Below are 16,504 nucleotides of genomic sequence, written 5' to 3'. Positions count from 1 at the left end.
TCGGAGGGCCGGCGCCGGGGAGCCCGGCCACCGGCTTTTTTGCAGGACGGGACAGGACAGGACGCACTCTCCTCTCCGCTCTCTCACACCCCCCAGGAGGGCACAGGAGGACGCAGCCGGCCGGCGCACCGCCGTCCGCCCTCCCCGCGGCGGAGCTCCTCCTTCCCCGGCTTCGCGGCGGCCCCCGGGTCCAATTTCCAGCAACAATAAACATTTGCTTTTAGTTACCATGGAGCACTTACTTATATGGTATTATCTCTTGTACTTGGGTAGGAGGGGTTCAATTCCAAGTTGCACTCGCCTGAATCCCCATGAGACGGGGTGGCTGGATAAAAATAAGAATTAACCCCTCTTCCGATAGAACCCCTAAAAACCCTCGCAACAACCAGAGGGTAGAATTTCTTGAGGTATGAAGCGTGTGTCGAGGGGATTAGGTTGTTGATTGAAATGGAAAGCAGGGTACTTAAGGTAACGCTCAATCTTGCCCTCTGTGTTCAGTTCTTGATACGGTTAGCAGGGATGGAATGCGTTTAGATTTGTCGGATCATGGATAGGATCAGTTCTTTTACCCTGTAATAGCTAATGGATCGGGTTATTTATATTAGAGTTGGATCCGTAGGAAAACTTGTGATCTTGAGGTTGCCAATGCTGGATCTTCTTTCGTTGATGAAAGCCTGTAATTTGGGATGCGAAAGGGATTAAAGTCTCATTTTTTTCGAGAGGCGATAGGGTTTCATTTGTTTCCAGTTGAGGAACTGAACATCAGAAAAAAGACCATTTGGCTCAGAAAAAGATAAGACGATTTTGCTTATGTCCATCACAACTTGCATTTTAGGGGATTCTTTATAATGATGTGGAGAAAGCAGAGGCACATGAGAATGAGGTGAATGAGAATGGAGATTCAGATATAGCGTCATGGAAAGGTCATACAGAAATTGCAGCATTAACTGAAATAGTTTTCTGGATGGAGGTTCATCCTGCCACTATGGTTGCTGCAGCTGATGAAGATGATGCTGATCTCGATTTTCTGGATGATGATTTGAGTGATTAGGTAATACTTCTGGCTCATTACTTTTAAATGAATTGTCTTAGAGAAGGAGCTTCACAGTAACCAGTTATTAGTTGTAAATTAATTGTCTTAGAAGAGGAGCTTCAAGGAATCGGCTATTGCTTGTTTTAATTGTTCTGCAAATGAGTCCGCTGATGCAATTTGTCATATAATTTGTGGGTAAAAAGGTTATGATATTCATCAAAATGAATTGAAGTATCAAGTTTAAGATATAATGCCATGACAACCATCGAATGTCATGAACTTTGTTTTGTGACTCAATTAGAATGAGCTCCCTTGAATTCCTACTTTAATTCATCTCGGGGTAATAAGTGCTAAAACACGGAATCAACAATAGTTTATACTAAAACATATGCAATTTATTTTTTGAGTGTCAAATGCTAGTAATTTATTTGGCTGTTGCACACTGTGTTTGGGTTCTGCATCAAGATCATCAGAATTTCCATTGACATATCCTGCCTCAATTCCGGATAAAGGCTGCCTTGGATTCATTTGAATTGAGTGTCTACATTTCATATTCGGCCTTTCCATTGTCGTACATATTTCAGTTTGCCAAATAGAAGCTATAGATATCTGCATTGCCTGAATATTGTCTGGAATAAATTTCTTGGTTGTTTCTGCATATAATACATATAAGAGCACTAGCAGCCATATAACATCTGTTGATAAGGAACTCTCGTCCATTGGGATTTCTCAGACAAGAAGGTCACTGCATATATTGTGTATGAAGAAGAGGTCTAACTAGTAAATTTGTGGGCTAAAAACAATCATCTGATACACAATATGCACAAAGACAGGGACCGCTTCACCTGCAGTTTTTGAACAGAGATCTAGAACAAGTAGGCTGCTTCTTTTTTTTTTTTTTTCTTTCTTTTTTTTTAGAACAAGGAATGAGGGGCTAAGGGAGGTCCCTCCCACCATTCAATTACAGAGAGAGAAGAGAGTATAAAGCAGAAGGAATAAACAAGAAAGACATGGAAGAAAAGGGACTTGAACAGGGTGCTGAAGCAGAGAAGAGAACTTTCTTGACACCAAATCATTTTGGTCAATTGACTTGCATTGTATTCACGGAAGTGAGAAGCCCATGATCTTATTAGTTTGTTAGTGGATCCATCATGTCATGATACTTTCTTAAATTTTAGACTCTGCACATTTTCTCATTTTCCTATAATCACTCTTAAGTGCTAAAGGAAGCGGCTTTTTGTACATTTTTGTTTAATTGCTTGGTGTTGGAATCGTTGTAGTGAGATGTGGGAATGGCCAGGAGAGGAGTATAGTCTGCAAACAGATTCACAAAATGGTATGTTGCTTCTAAGGGCTCGTTTGATTCGCGAAAATCATTTTTCCTCCTAGGAACATGATTTCTAGGAAGCAGATTCTTAGGAAGAGGATGCTTGAAAAAGTACTTTTGGCATGTTTAGTTGACCATGAAAAAGTGATAGATTTTCAGAGTGCTTATGTTTGGTTGACCATTCACTTTCCTGAAAAAGTTATGTGTATTTCCCATTATATCTTTAATAAAAATTAGGTCTTTCATGCCTCTTTAATGCTAAGTGCCTTTTTGAAAAAAAAATAAAAATGGAGTGATTCCTTGCTCATGCAAAAGTAACTTTTCCATGTTTCTCATAGGAAAGACTTTTCCATGAAATGTGGGAATCATATTCCCATGAGAATACAACTTTTCCATCTCTCTCCTTTGAAAAGTCTAATCAAACAAGAGGCATCTCATTACTTTTCCGTCGACCACACTTTTCCTCCTTTTCCCACGAACCAAACGAGCCCTAAAGTTTTGCTCTTTAGAAGCCCCTTTGCGGCATTGGTTCTCATTGTCTGGTATCCTGGATTCTGCAGATTTCTCTCACTTTCTATGGGAAGAAGTAAACACAAATGAAGATGATTTGTCATACATGCTTGAGGAACAAACTCCTATCAAGGATTGTGCAGATTTTGGCTACCAAGTATCAGATATTGAAGGTATACTTTTCAACTAGTAGAAGTTGGCTTGTTTTTATTGAGATTGTACTGAATTCTATGTAACTAGGGTGAGTGAAATTCAGATAATACCAACAAAGGTTTGGAGGAAATTAGAGAATCTTCACAACTCAAGAGGAGGCGCATGTTGCAGTTCATGTTGGATTATAATGATGAACATAAGGTGACCCAATCCATGAATCCACCACTGCATTCCTGAGCGCCTGAGTCACGGGATGGCTTCTCTTCAAGAAAATTCTTGCATTTTGTTCTTTCCATAAATTCCAAAAAATGGTCAAGACTAACTGATCCCATCCTCTCCTGAAGCACCCTTTTTTATTCTCATCGATCTACATGACATCCACAAGAAAAGTTGGGATGAAGGATGATCTTTAATTTTCAGGCAAATCTTGATCATGAACCAAATACTCTTGCTATAAGAGCAATGCAGGAACAAATGGCTCGCTGTCTCATCAGCTACACCATAGATGGAACACAAGTAAGAAACTTGCCATCCCTCCCTTCTCAGAACATCCACTGCATGTAATCAATTTTTGAGCGCCAAAAAAGAGAAGATTTTGATTTTTCGGGTGCATTCACTTTCCACATGGCACTATTAATATGGGCAGAGAACACCACCACTGTTAATGAAATGATAAAAGGATCTCATTGAGTATGTTCGATCTGCTGTGAGTCTCCATAATGGTTTATCCTCGTACCTTCAGGATGCACTGAGTGCAGCATCATATAAGCTTTCAAGCTCCTTTGTTTTGCTTAGAGGCAGTTGCAACACGATAGATAAATTCTCATCTTAGAAACCTCCACAGATACATTAGGTTTTACAGCAACTAAATACAAGTCAGAGTTCTGCAAACTCCACAGTTGGGTGCGATTACCAAGCTCCATGTCTCTGCATATGCGAGACCACATGCATCATGGATGCCATGCTCTAGCATCGTAAGATCATAAAGTGCAGCAGTTACATTTGGAAGATCGTAGATTATATAGACTCCTAGTGATTTAGATTTACTTAATAAAAACTCCAGAGTTTATGCAAATATCCAACACGACTAACATAACAATAACTCAACTGTAAGGAATTTGCCAACCATTCCTTGCATAACTTGCAGCATTGCACCAAGAAAGTAGTCACTTCAAATCCATTCTTGAGGAGGTAATTGTAGATTGATAGCAACAACCTCTCACATTGCCTAAAGCTCCTTGTCTGCCCACTGAAAATGGAAGACTGCAGAATTAGAGCCATAGGTATGACCCCTACATTGGTTTCTCTTTCCAGTTATGTTCTTATCTTTGTATCTCACAAATTATGTGCTTTTACTCAAAATAAGCACCTAGAGAAATTCTCTTTTTTCTCATAAGAAAACAACAAGAAAACTCCAAGAAGAAAAAGAAAAACCAGCTAGAGAAACATTGAAGGGTTTCCCAGAAACAGAAAAAGGGTATGGAGACTACAATTTCATCTTCAAGAAGCAGTATCCCAGATGCACATACTTTAGATGGTATCTTATACATTTATTTGTATCTTTTTTTTTTTTAATTTTGAGAGAAGACATTCATTTTTAATATTTACATCACTAGAGCCTTCCATTTTGCTTTTGCTTAGATGGCATGAAAATTTACTTTTTTTTTTCCGAGACTAGTAGAGGCTAACTCCCCACCATTTTTACCCTATACAACCTTGGGGGCTGGCTCCAACCAGAATCGAACTCCTGACTTCTTGCCCGAATGCTGAGAGATGATGCTATCCTAGCAAGTGCTCGATAGTATGATTGTTTAGTAATTGATCCTTCAAACTTGTCTTAGCTCCTCTTCTTACCATGCTATCCTCAAATTTTTCTTATGTGCCTTTGCATTGTTTATGCAGATACTCTAACAATGTTTCTCAATAGATAAATCTACACACCCAACACTGCACACAGTTCATGTTATTCTACAATTTAACATCCATCCATTTCAATATTTTTTCTGCAAGAGATGCTCTTATTTGTTTTGGCTCTGTCCTGTGGTATAGGACATGAAGCATCAAGTCATTTTGATTATGACCCTCCTGATCAAATATGATCTATTTTGTAGTGACTGTATCTAATATTTGGGTAACCAAAAATTGAGACCATGCTATATCAAACAGCCACTTAGCTAAATCAGTTGGCTATATATAGAACTTTTTATTTGACCACATGTTTATATCCTCTTATCTTTATTTTTGGAGTTTGCTTGTACATTGTTCTGCTTAAACATCATAGAATATATGAGAAACTGGATCCTTATATTATCAAAATAAGTTTTTGTGATCACATCTTGTGTCTCAGCTACAGCTACTATAAAAGATTTGGGTTGGCTTCTAAAACCAAAAATATAGTAGTTTGAGCAAATGCATAAAAGATTTTAGTAGTACTCTATTGCCTAGGAAAAAAATTACCAGTATTCTTGTTGCGTTAGGTCCTATTATATAACTTATTGAAAGGTCAAGCTGAAGCTTAAATTATGAAATGGATAGGAGGGAAATAAGTTGTTTCTCTTGTCTCTTGTCCATCTACATGGGACAAGTCTTGCTAAATCTATCTGTCCTTCAAAAATAGGATTTTGTTTCTGAAAATTGTTCCGAAAGTAAAATGGCTTCTTCTTACAAATAGAATGCCTTGACCAATCAACGTGAGATCTAATATGCAACTAAGGCACTAGCTTCATGGCATCTATACAACCATGTTAGGATGAATGGTGCATCTCATTATGTTCTAAGAAGAATACAAATTTTGCTATAGAATTGGACCCGCTAAGAAAACATCCTGCATGTTCATAGGAGAAGCAGAATAATCACATTATGTCCTCCCTAGAATAGAATGGGGTTAAAATTAGAAAACGTTCATCTGTGACATTTTTCCTAGAATATAATTAGCATTGCGTCTTTTTTCAATTCAATGTGGGCATCATATCTGTCTTTCTATCTTGTTTTTAAGGATTGTGGAGAGGTTAATAGTTCATGGCATTAGTCTTGTTTTATTTTTTTAATCTAAGTTCTTTCTGTGCTTAAGGAATCTTGAAGAGTGGCTCAGTACTTACATAAGTTTAGTTAATATAAATGTAAGGCAAGTCTCAGCTCAATCAAACTTGGTTATTTAGGTATCCTAATGCTAAAAAAAGATCAATACACACACGTGACAAGTTGAGACCTAGAATGTCGATCATCCTAAGACCAATCCTTAAATCCACATTTGTCAAATATATACCTGTAGATGCATGTTAACAAATTTGATGTGTTCTAAATTCTTGTAGCTTTGATTATTGTATTTAACCTGGCAAGCTCATGTCATAATCATCATAATTATCAAACCTTTTTCCAACTATTTTGAGTCAGCTTTATTGATCCTCATTCATGAAGTATTCTTCTTATTTAGGGTAATCTTTGATTTTTAAAGTTTCTCCATATCCTAATAAACTCGTGTATCAGCTATAATTGAGAATCCTTACCATGGTTGTACAATGTTCTTATGTTAGTGAAACTCAGCTAAATCAATATATCATATCACATTTTTGATTGGTAGATTCTATCGCTTACCAAGAACAACTAGTTGCTCATATTCGATTAGGTGCTTGTGGTGTTTTGAACTACTACTAGTTCCTCATGAATGGGTTCAAATAACGCTTAAATTTCAGGCCTTTATTTAAACATGTAAAAATTAAGGTCTATGCATACACTTGCAGATGGGTCATGACCAAAAAAACAGATTGCTTACATTATCATCAATTTGCAAGATATAAAACATAGCAAGTAGCAATCACAAGCTACAACTCTTCTTTTATAAACCTTACTTTTCAACAAAGACAACCACAATAATGGAGAAACCATACCTGAAGATTCTTCTGGCCTGACCACTCCATTACATGTGTTACCTGGTAAGATCATTTAGGAATTGATGCCAAGATCATTTTCCTAAAAACTTCAAAAATAATTAATGCCAACATAATTCCAATAAATAAACAATCAAGTTTGAGAAGAAACTAATTTTTTATTTAACACATTATAGATTCTAGGAAGATGACATTAATTTAGTTAATGTTGACAAGGACTTAGATATCGGTGCTCATACCCTTGCTAGACACCTACTGGCACAGTTTGTATGCCATGCCAGCATATGTTCAATTCTGTATCAAAACAAAAGAGAATAAAAAACTTAAAATTCTTTATTAGTTAAAAAAAGTTCAAAATAGATTTAATAGGGTTGTTCTAATCCATACCGCTAGTTCTGCATTGTTATGTACCTTTGGCCTAATTTTTCTTCTGATGATTGATTCAACCTCTGATCAAAAAGATAGACCTTGGTTCTATTTAATCTCTTCAACAAGTTTAGTAATAAGCATAACGGCCCTATTGTTCCGATGGAGAGAAGAACCTATAATTAGGTTTTCGGAAAATTTCCAAATGAACAATTTCAATGAAATCTTTCAATTTCTTATTTGACTATGTTCAACTCTATATATTCCTCTAGGACTGCAAGCTGCAACCAGAAGGGAACCCAAGCTGTAGGAATTGACCCATGTTGCAATTAGTTACATCATCAGATATTGGAGATACAGCAATGTTGTTTGCCCGCTGGAACAGTAAGATTGCAGAATTAGAACCACACCCTTCGTTGGTTCTCTTTCTAGTTATGTGCCTATCTTTGTATCTCACTAATTATATGCTCTTACTCAAAATAAGCAGCTAGAGAAAATTTCTAATAACTAGAAAGAAAAAACTTCACACAAGGAAAAAGGTTTTTTAAAAAAGTTAGAGAAACATTGTAGGGTTCCCGAGAAAGTGAAAAAAAGAGTATTGAGACTGGATTTCTATCTTCAAGAAGCAATATCCCAGACACGCAAGCTTCATGGTAGGGCTGAAAATAGGTCCGATATAATCTGATAGCACCATTTCCGTATTCAAATAGGATTAGATTCAGATTAGAAATTTTGATATCTAATCTGATCCAGATTCGAATTTGGATATCTATTTGTAGATTTTGATTTTATATATTTTTCCAATCTAGATCTTAAGTATTTGGTAAAAAAATATCTAATAATATAAATTGTATAACCCAGGATTCAAGCCAACGTTCTGTGGTTTGAATGGAAAGCCTTCACCCACTACTCTATGACATAATTATTGCTTTATATTAGTAGTTTATTTTATCTATCCTTAAGTATTATTTGATGTATATTCTCTATTTTTTATGAAAACCCTTTTCTCTTTGATAAAAAAATAAAATGAATATATTTTATTTTATTCTTTATGATATTTTCAAAGCTTTATCATTTAAAATGTCAATGCTAATAACTTATATATATTTTCTATATATATATATATATAACTTTTCTGACAAGCTCTTTAAAAATAGATAATTCATGATCTAGACCCTTAGCAAGGCAGGTCTCTGTGCAGGTTTATAAATAATAATGCCTTAAATCCTTAGTTATCTGTGTATCGTTGCAATCTACATGGTATATTCTATTCCTATGCTTTATGATTATATAAATTATTATCAATTTTCAGCACTGAATTCTGCTAGAAATTTGATTTATAGCCAAATAGTATTTGACTTATATTTATATTAAGATATCAAAATATAGATACAAATAATATCCGGCATATATCCATATCTGTTCAAAATGACTATAGATATACTTAACTCTAAATTGTATCCGTATCTGTTTAGAACACATATGAATGCTAATTTTAAAATCCATTTAATATGCGTATCCATATATGTATTCATTAAAAATAAGTTTTTTTTGATCATGTCTTGTGTCTAATCTATAGCAACTAGAAAAGATTTGGGTTAATTTCTAAAACTGAAAATATGATAGTTTGAGTAATGCAACAAAGAATTTAGCCGCACTCTTTTGCTCAGGAAAAAAATTTAGTAGTACTATTGACGCATTAGGTCCTATTACATCACTTATTGATAGGTCAAGCTAAAGGTAAAATTATGAAATGGCTAAAAGGGCTATAAGTTGTTTCTCGTTTCTCTTGTCCATGTGAGTTGGACAAGTCTTGCTAAATCTACCTATCCTTGAAAAATGGAGTCCTATTTTTGAAATTTATTCCAAAAGAAAAGAGACTTCTTCTTGCAAATAGAATGCCTTGCCCAATCAACTTGAGATTTGCTATGCAAGTGGGGCAGTAGCTCTATGGCATGTAGGTAACTAATTAAGTTGGGATGAGTGGTGCATCTTCTTATGTCACAGGAAAGATATACATATTGTTACATCATGGGACCCAGTAAGTATACATCTTCCATGTTCAGAAGAGAAGCAGCATAACGTTGCTGTTCGCCCTTATCCCTAAGGAGTCAATCATTTCCCTAGAACAAAATGATTTGCAGGAAACCATGGATGGGTTTAAGATTGGAAAATATTATCTATGACATTCTGCCCAGAATGTAATTGGCAGTGCATCTTTTTCGAATTCAAAGTTGGCATCATATGCCTGTCTTTCTATCTTCTTTTCGTGGATTTCTGGAAAGGTAGCAATCCTTGGTATCAATGCTGATTTCATCTTTTAATCTAAGTTCTTTCCATGTTTAAGGAATATTGAAGAGTGGTTTGGTACTTACATAAGTTTTCTTAATATAATACTTGTCTCACCTCTCCTGACTATTGTTCTGGTTTGCAAAATGCTGGGAAAACAAAAAGAAAAGAAAAGATCAATGCACACACTACATGTTGACACCTAGAATATCAGTTGTTCTAAGACCAATCCTAAGATCCACGCTTGTCAAATGTATACTTGTAGATGTCCGCTAACAAATTTTGATAGGTTCTAAATTCTTGTAGCATTGATTATTACAGATATCCAGATGTCATAATCATTATAATCATCAAGCATTTTTCCAACTATTTAACAATTCTAATTTAGGACTATCTCTGAATTTATTCCAAGTTTCTCCTTATCCTGCAAAGCTCATGTACCTCCAGTAATTTATAATCGCTTTACGGATTGGTAGATTCTGTCACTTACTATGAGCAACTAGTTGCTCAAACTGGATTTGGTGCCAGTGGTGCTCAAATGACTAATAGTTCCTCATGAATGGTTCAAAAGAATGCTTTACATTTCTGACCTTTATGTAAGCATGTGAAAACCAAGGTGTACTCATGCCATGTATATGTGTCTCATGATCCAAAAAATATATATTACTTATGTTATCATCAATTTGCAAGCTATCAGACACAGCAGGTAGCAATGAAAGCTATAAGTACTTTTTATTAACCCTAGTTCTCAGCAAGCACAACCACAACAGTGGAAAAGGCGCACCTAAAATGATGCTTCTGGCCTAAACCCATTGTATTGCTGGTGATTATTTGTGAAACCACTCCCTTGGCATGGTGCTACTAGCTAAGATCATTCAGGAATTGACGCCAAGATCATTTTCCAAAAACTAAAAAAGAATTGATGCTAGGATAATGCGAACAAATAAACGATCTAGTTGGACAAGTAACTTATTTTTTTTATTTAATGGATTATATATTCAAGGAAGATGACAGTAATCAAACTTGGTTAATGTTGGCCAAGCATTTAAATATGGATGCCCATACTCATGCCAAACACCTGCAGGCATAGTATATCAGTGTGCCATGTCGGCACATGTTTAATTTTGTATCAAAGCAAAAAAGAAATAAAAAAAACTTAAAATTTTCTTTAGATAAAAAATTAAGAATCCATTTAATAGGGCCGTGCTGATCCATACCGATGATTCTGCACTATTAGCATGCTCCATCGTCACACAATCCAACACTTGTTTCTCCTAGGTTTCTTTGTTCTCTGCTTCTTCTGCAAAGACAGATAAAGAAACAGAGCAGTTGGTGCCAGTACAATTATTAATTTGGCAATTTGCCAAAATGCAAGTATAGCTACCAGCAATTTCGACACGTGGAGGAATAGATGGTTGTCAATCATCTTATGGAAGCTTGAGTTGAGGGCATCGTTCTATTCTTAAGATTTTTGGAAAGAAAAGGCAATTCAACCCTTCCACCCGTTCGAGCTTAGGGCAATTCACAAGTTGCAGTTCCTCAAATGCATATTGGTTCTGTAGCTCCAACAGCAAATTCTTTAGGCCCTCACAACTATCAACCACCAAGGACTTTAGCGTGGATGGGAGCAGAGAAGATGGCAGGCAGTCGATTCTTGGACAGTCCTTTATGACCAAGCTTCGAAGAGATGGGAGCGCGGGCAGGTAGCATAGTGGCGGGATATCCGTGCAACCCCATATGGTCAGCTGTTCAAGTACGGGCATGTGGCCTTTTGATATATGGAATCTCCAACAATTACTGAAATAAAGATACTTAACGGATGTCAAATCATCAAACCCACTCATTATGTTCTCCCATGTGTTCGATATAGTCAACTTGTTTCCTGAAGCGACCTGGTACATTAGCAAAAGAGAATAAGAGAATTCTGTTGGTGCATGAGTTTCATGCAGAAGATTTAAAACAAACAATTTGAAAATCTGCGATTGTGTAAGTTTTCAAGTGATCAATCGAAGCACTTCAAATTTAGGATGGTGGGTACCTCAATGCACTCGATTCTTTGTATTTGGCACCAGTTACTCAATTCAGGGCAATCAACAATCTTCACTTCATTAGGCATAGATGAGAGTTGATCTTCTGCCATGATCTGAAGTTTAGGACAATTTTGTATAATTAATCTTCTAAGAGAAGTAAGGTTTTGCATCCCTGATAGTGATGTCAATTGCTGACACTCCTCAATGTGCAGATATTGAAGATTGGATGGCAGTCCTTCCTCTGATAAGAGCCGGAGTTGAGGACAATTTCTTATAGTTAATGCCCCAAGAGAAGTAAGGTTTTGCATCCCCGGCAGTGATGTCAACCGTTGGCACTTCTCAATATGTAGATCTTGAAGATTGGATGGCAGTCCTTCCTCTGATAAGAGAAAGGATGTGAGTTCCTGACAACCAGAAATGTGCACCCTCCAAAGCATGGATTTTGATATGGGTGCATCCAATTTTCCAAGAGAGTCATGAATGTATAGAGGAAGAGACCGTATTTTTTCACAATCAATTATAATAATTTCTCGAAGTGATGCAAAGGAGAAAAAATTTTCCACCCATTTTGGAAACTTGGAACCACCATACCCATTTATAAGCAACTTTTTGAGGCTAGCGTGAGGTTGGAGATACTCGAGCATGGCTTCCTCCCTTTTTTCATCCGCTAGGACATCCTTATTTTTCTCTGGAAAAACTTCTAGATGTAGTAGTGATCCCTCATCTACCCCTGGATGATATGGATCATAATTGCAGTCGACCGCATTCCAAGCTAGCATCAACGCATTGAGTTTATGCTTATGTTTAAGACCTACATCCCTGGCATCCTCTATGTTGACCACATTCCTAAGCCCTGAGATGATGAGAGTTTCGAGGTTCTGACCACGTTCATTCAGCACTCCTATCCCACCCTGCACTTTATAACATCCAAGAAGGCTTTGAAGTTTTGCTAGTTTTCCGATCCCAGCTGGTAGGTAGAGAATTCCAGTGTTCCGACAATATAGGTGGCGGAGGCTAGTAAGGCTTTCTATGTCACTGGGTAACTCTTGAAGATTCGCGCACCCATCAAGAAACAACATCTGCAGGTTGCGGAGCTGACAAATTGTTCCAGGCAGCCTTTTAATACGATATGTGCGTAGTCTAAAGTATCGTAGGCCGATAAGGTTACCTAGGCCATCTGGTAACTCTACAAGCTGGCGGCAATCAAGTACCAATATCTGTAGGTGATAGAGGAGGCATACAGATTCAGGGACTTTCTCAATATAATGAGATTGGATTCGTAGGTGACGAAGGTGCTTCAGGTTACCGAGTAAACCTGGAATCTCATCTTCCCATTTCCAACAAACTTGTAGAGTCCGTAGTAGCGGCAGATTCTTGATTATTTCTGGGATTATACGAGCGCAGTGATTTCTCTTTGCCAACAAAACTGTAGAGTTCCACAATAACAAGGTTCGTAAGGCACTAAAATTATACGAGCGCAGTGATTTCACAAATTCCTTTTCATCTCCCACATATAAATGGCGAACCTTATCATGGCGAACCTCATCGGAGAGACTGCATAGCTTCTTATCCACAATTGCCCGGCACTCATTTCCTGCAATAGATTTCGCTAGATCATGTATCATATCATGCATCTTAAACTTAAACCAATCAGAATCAAAGAACGATCTTCTTTGTAAGTCAATGAAATATTCATCGCCAATGTCTTCCATCCTTCTTCTACCTCCGAATGTCTGGATGTAACCTTGCGCCATCCACAATCGGACTAATTCATCTTTGTCAAACTCATAATCCTTCGGAAACATGGAACAATAAATGAAACAAGGTTTTAGATGTGCTGGCATGCGGCTATAGCTTAATCTAAGAGCTGGCAAAATCTCATTCTTCTCGTCGGCTTCCCATATATCACTTTGTACGACATCCATCCAGCTATCTTCATCTGCCGTGTATCTCAGAAGGCTTCCGATTGACTTGAGAGCCAATGGTAAACCGGAACACTTCTCGACAATCTGCTTGCCCATATCCGCCAAGCTTGGTTGTTCTTCAGGGTCTCGACCATTGAATGCATAATGCCTGAATAATGCCCAAGACTGCTCTGGAGACAAGCAACGAGGATGATAAGGATGCACTGTCTGCATGATCTCGGCGACCGAATCATTCCTACAGGTCATGATAATTCTCACCGTTTCTGCACCAACGAAGGGGTTTCTTAAGCTCTCCCAACGGCTTTGCTGTTCATTCCAGACGTCGTCGAGCACGAGCAACACTCTCTTTCCCTTCAGATTTTCGTTGAGAGTATCTTGAAGTACGCTTAGTTGTTCAAGATCATATGGACTTCGAGTAAGAGACTCAAGGATGGCCTTTGTTAGCCTTGGAACATCGAAATCATTGGATACACAAACCCATCCAGTTAGATCGAAATATTCTTTTACCTTGGAGTCGTTGTAGACCAGCTGGGCGATGGTGGTTTTTCCCAGTCCCCCCTTGCCGACGATCGGAATGACAGAGACACCATTTTCCACACCCTCGGAAAACAGCAAATCAATTACCTCCTGTTTGTCGCCTTTCCTTCCATAAATAGTCGACTCATCCACCATCTGGCTGGTTGGTGCTGGGTACGGAGCTTCGAGGACCCGTCGCTCTCCATCTTCCTCTCTTAAACGGAGGTGTTCCCGATCCTGCGAGATCTCATCGAACCTCTCCCTGATCTCCCTGATTCTATCCCCCATGCCGTCCGGAATTGAAACCTGTTGGAGTTTTAAATTTATAAAAATATTTATTTTTTTTAAAAAATAAACCAGCCTTACCCCTGAATTTTAAAATGATTTAAATACTTTAAAATGCTTATTTTATCCCCCATGTCGTCCGGAGTTGAAACCATGCACTATGGTGGAAAGAGAACCGCTTACCTCTTCCTCATCGTCCCCTTCCACTCGCTTCGCGTTGCGGGAAGCTCGCCCTTCCACTTGGGCTCGCAGTACCTCGTACTGGTACTCGTCCCCCTGAATTTTTGAAAAAATAAACCAGACTCACCCCGTGAATTTTAGATGAGTTAGATACTTTAAAATATTTATTTTTTCAGACTCTTCTATCCCCCATGCCGTCCGGAATTGAAACCATGCACTATGGTGGAAAGAGAACCGCTCACCTCTTCCTCATCGTCCCCTTCCACTCGCTTCGCGTTGCGGGAAGCTCGGCCTTCCACCTGGGCTCGCAGTACCTCGTATTGGTACTCGTCCAGCACGTCGTCTGCTTCATAAGCCACTTCTTTAAGCTCCTTCAGCCAGAGCTTGATGGATTCTTCTCGTATCTCCTTCTCCTCCGCGTCATGGAGCACTGCCTGGATCCTCTTCAATGTTCTCTCCAGCTTCTCCAGATCTTTCAGGACACTGCTGCGTGGATCCGATGATGAAGACGGCAAGACTGCCCATCTGTGAACACAGCCCAATACTTGGCTGGTTTTTGATAGGATGGAAGAGAGGAAAGCGCTCGCCATTGCACAACCTCGGTTTTCTCCTTGCTCTGCTCGGATCGGACACGGCAAAGAAAGAAGAGGGCTTTGGCTTTCCTTCTCGCCTCCTTTTCGCGGAAAGAGTGAGCTGGGGTCAAGTCAATGGCGAGTGAAGCAGTACTCTCGTCCGCTTGGCATCCTTACGTCCACACATTTCAGCTTCCTGATTGATAACGTTACTAAAGCCAAGGGAAAAAAATTTACCGAACGAAAAAACACGCACACACAATAAAACAAAAAAAATGGATTCCCACCCACTAATTAAAAAGTAAAAAAAATCAAAAGAAACTAAAAAAAACAAAAAGTCAAAAGATAGAAACAAAGGTGAGATCTATGCCCGTGACAAAGAGAGGGATAGCGAGGAGAGAGATCAATGATGAAAGAGAAGTGCCCTGGACCTGGCATTTGAGGTCGAGGCAGGGCCGGCCCAAGGCGGTCGCCTAAGGCATCGGCCAAAAGGAAGGCCTCCGCCGTCCGGGAGGGAGACTGCCAGACTGAGAAATGGGATCGTCGAAGTCGAGCTGCCGAAGTCGGAAGCCTACGAGCTGTTCCTTCGCAGTGTGTTCGCAGGCAGCAGCGCTAAAGCCTTTCCCAAACCCAAACCCCATCTTCCCACTTCCCAGTTCCCCATTTGGTCCGTCTTCTCGGCGTTCTCCAGTTCTCAACTTCTCACAGGCGAGGCGGCGGCCGCGGCGTCGCGCGTCGACTTCGCCCTCGGCTCCCTCCGCTGCCGGACGTCCAGCCACGAGAAGCTTCTAGAGCACTTCGTCATCAAACCCGATGACAAGTACGTATTTAGATCTCTCTCTCTCTCTCGAGTCTCTTCGGCTCTTCCCCTTCCATTCCCCCCTCCCTTAACGTACAATCAAGGCATTAAATAATCCCTTACGCTGCGCCACTGCTCCGCGCCACTCCTTTTTCAATGGCCTTTCCTTTCTTGAGTTATCTATTATCCAAGAAAAAGGAGGAAACGGAGACTGCAGCCACGGCTACGACTTCACCCCAGTCGAAGACCCCACCATGGTATGCGCCAATAAGACCACCAAAAGCTTTTGTGGCACTAGTGGTACACAGAAGTCATGACTTTAGTCAGCAGCTTTTCTTTCATATTCGGAAGATATATCGCATTTTTAGCTTTGGAGAGATCCCTCCGTACCAATAGCATTACCGGAGCTAGTCCTTTATCCAGTTGAAGAACGAAGAACCAGTTGACGGTAGGGTTCCTGCCGTCGTGACGCGGCTGTGAAAGCTTTATATGATGACAAACTGTTGGTTGAGTATCCCGTCGGGCGTTTGGGGTTCAAGGATAAGGGGGCTTCTAGGATATCAGGAAAAAAATTGAGGAAAAGAGTTGGTTCATCCTGGGCCATGCCGCTTTGAGGATCTCCAAGAGGTGCA

At 39.1% G+C, this 16,504-nt stretch overlaps 2 protein-coding genes across 3 annotated transcripts; one reads left to right on the top strand and one right to left on the bottom strand.

The window, feature by feature from the left end:
* The first annotated feature begins 262 nt into the window (after positions 1 to 262).
* On the top strand, positions 263 to 3,716 carry LOC113463460 (protein XRI1-like). Its single transcript, XM_039125364.1, has 4 exons — positions 263 to 1,051; positions 2,314 to 2,369; positions 2,921 to 3,043; positions 3,127 to 3,716. Exons 2-4 carry the CDS (start codon positions 2,318 to 2,320, stop codon positions 3,258 to 3,260), a joined length of 309 nt encoding a protein of 102 aa, XP_038981292.1. The 5' UTR covers positions 263 to 1,051; positions 2,314 to 2,317; the 3' UTR covers positions 3,261 to 3,716.
* A 127-nt stretch (positions 3,717 to 3,843) lies between these two features.
* Positions 3,844 to 16,210, bottom strand: LOC103718154 (disease resistance protein RGA2-like). 2 transcript variants are annotated; one of them, XM_039125360.1, is made up of 7 exons: positions 14,744 to 16,210; positions 14,505 to 14,597; positions 11,604 to 14,342; positions 10,950 to 11,457; positions 10,783 to 10,865; positions 6,911 to 6,952; positions 3,844 to 4,272 (listed from the first exon to the last, which is right to left on the bottom strand). In XM_039125360.1, the coding sequence occupies exons 1-4, from the start codon at positions 15,089 to 15,091 to the stop codon at positions 10,993 to 10,995; spliced, it is 3,645 nt and encodes a 1,214-aa protein (XP_038981288.1). In that variant the 5' UTR covers positions 15,092 to 16,210; the 3' UTR covers positions 3,844 to 4,272; positions 6,911 to 6,952; positions 10,783 to 10,865; positions 10,950 to 10,992. The 2 variants fall into 2 exon arrangements, with proteins under 2 accessions (XP_038981288.1, XP_038981290.1); XM_039125362.1 differs by lacking the exon at positions 14,505 to 14,597.
* Positions 16,211 to 16,504: the final 294 nt, after the last annotated feature.

The sequence above is a fragment of the Phoenix dactylifera genome, chromosome 1, assembly GCF_009389715.1.
Source record: "Phoenix dactylifera cultivar Barhee BC4 chromosome 1, palm_55x_up_171113_PBpolish2nd_filt_p, whole genome shotgun sequence".
NCBI lineage: Eukaryota > Viridiplantae > Streptophyta > Magnoliopsida > Arecales > Arecaceae > Phoenix > Phoenix dactylifera.
This window is presented reverse-complemented; position numbering and strand designations above follow the sequence as displayed.

What these genes read in the sequence shown, in the direction of transcription:
- LOC113463460 (XM_039125364.1), top strand. Translation starts at nt 2,318, where the DNA reads ATGTGGGAATGGCCAGGAGAGGAGTATAGTCTGCAAACAGATTCACAA. An exon ending in GCAAACAGATTCACAAAATG is followed by an intron (nt 2,370 to 2,920) that starts GTATGTTGCTTC and finishes TGGATTCTGCAG; the next exon opens with ATTTCTCTCACTTTCTATGG. An exon ending in CCAAGTATCAGATATTGAAG is followed by an intron (nt 3,044 to 3,126) that starts GTATACTTTTCA and finishes AGTGAAATTCAG; the next exon opens with ATAATACCAACAAAGGTTTG.
- LOC103718154 (XM_039125360.1), bottom strand. Translation starts at nt 15,091, where the DNA reads ATGGCGAGCGCTTTCCTCTCTTCCATCCTATCAAAAACCAGCCAAGTA. An exon ending in AAGGGGACGATGAGGAAGAG is followed by an intron (nt 14,598 to 14,743) that starts GTGAGCGGTTCT and finishes TCAAAAATTCAG; the next exon opens with GGGGACGAGTACCAGTACGA. An exon ending in AAGGGGACGATGAGGAAGAG is followed by an intron (nt 14,343 to 14,504) that starts GTAAGCGGTTCT and finishes AAACTCCAACAG; the next exon opens with GTTTCAATTCCGGACGGCAT.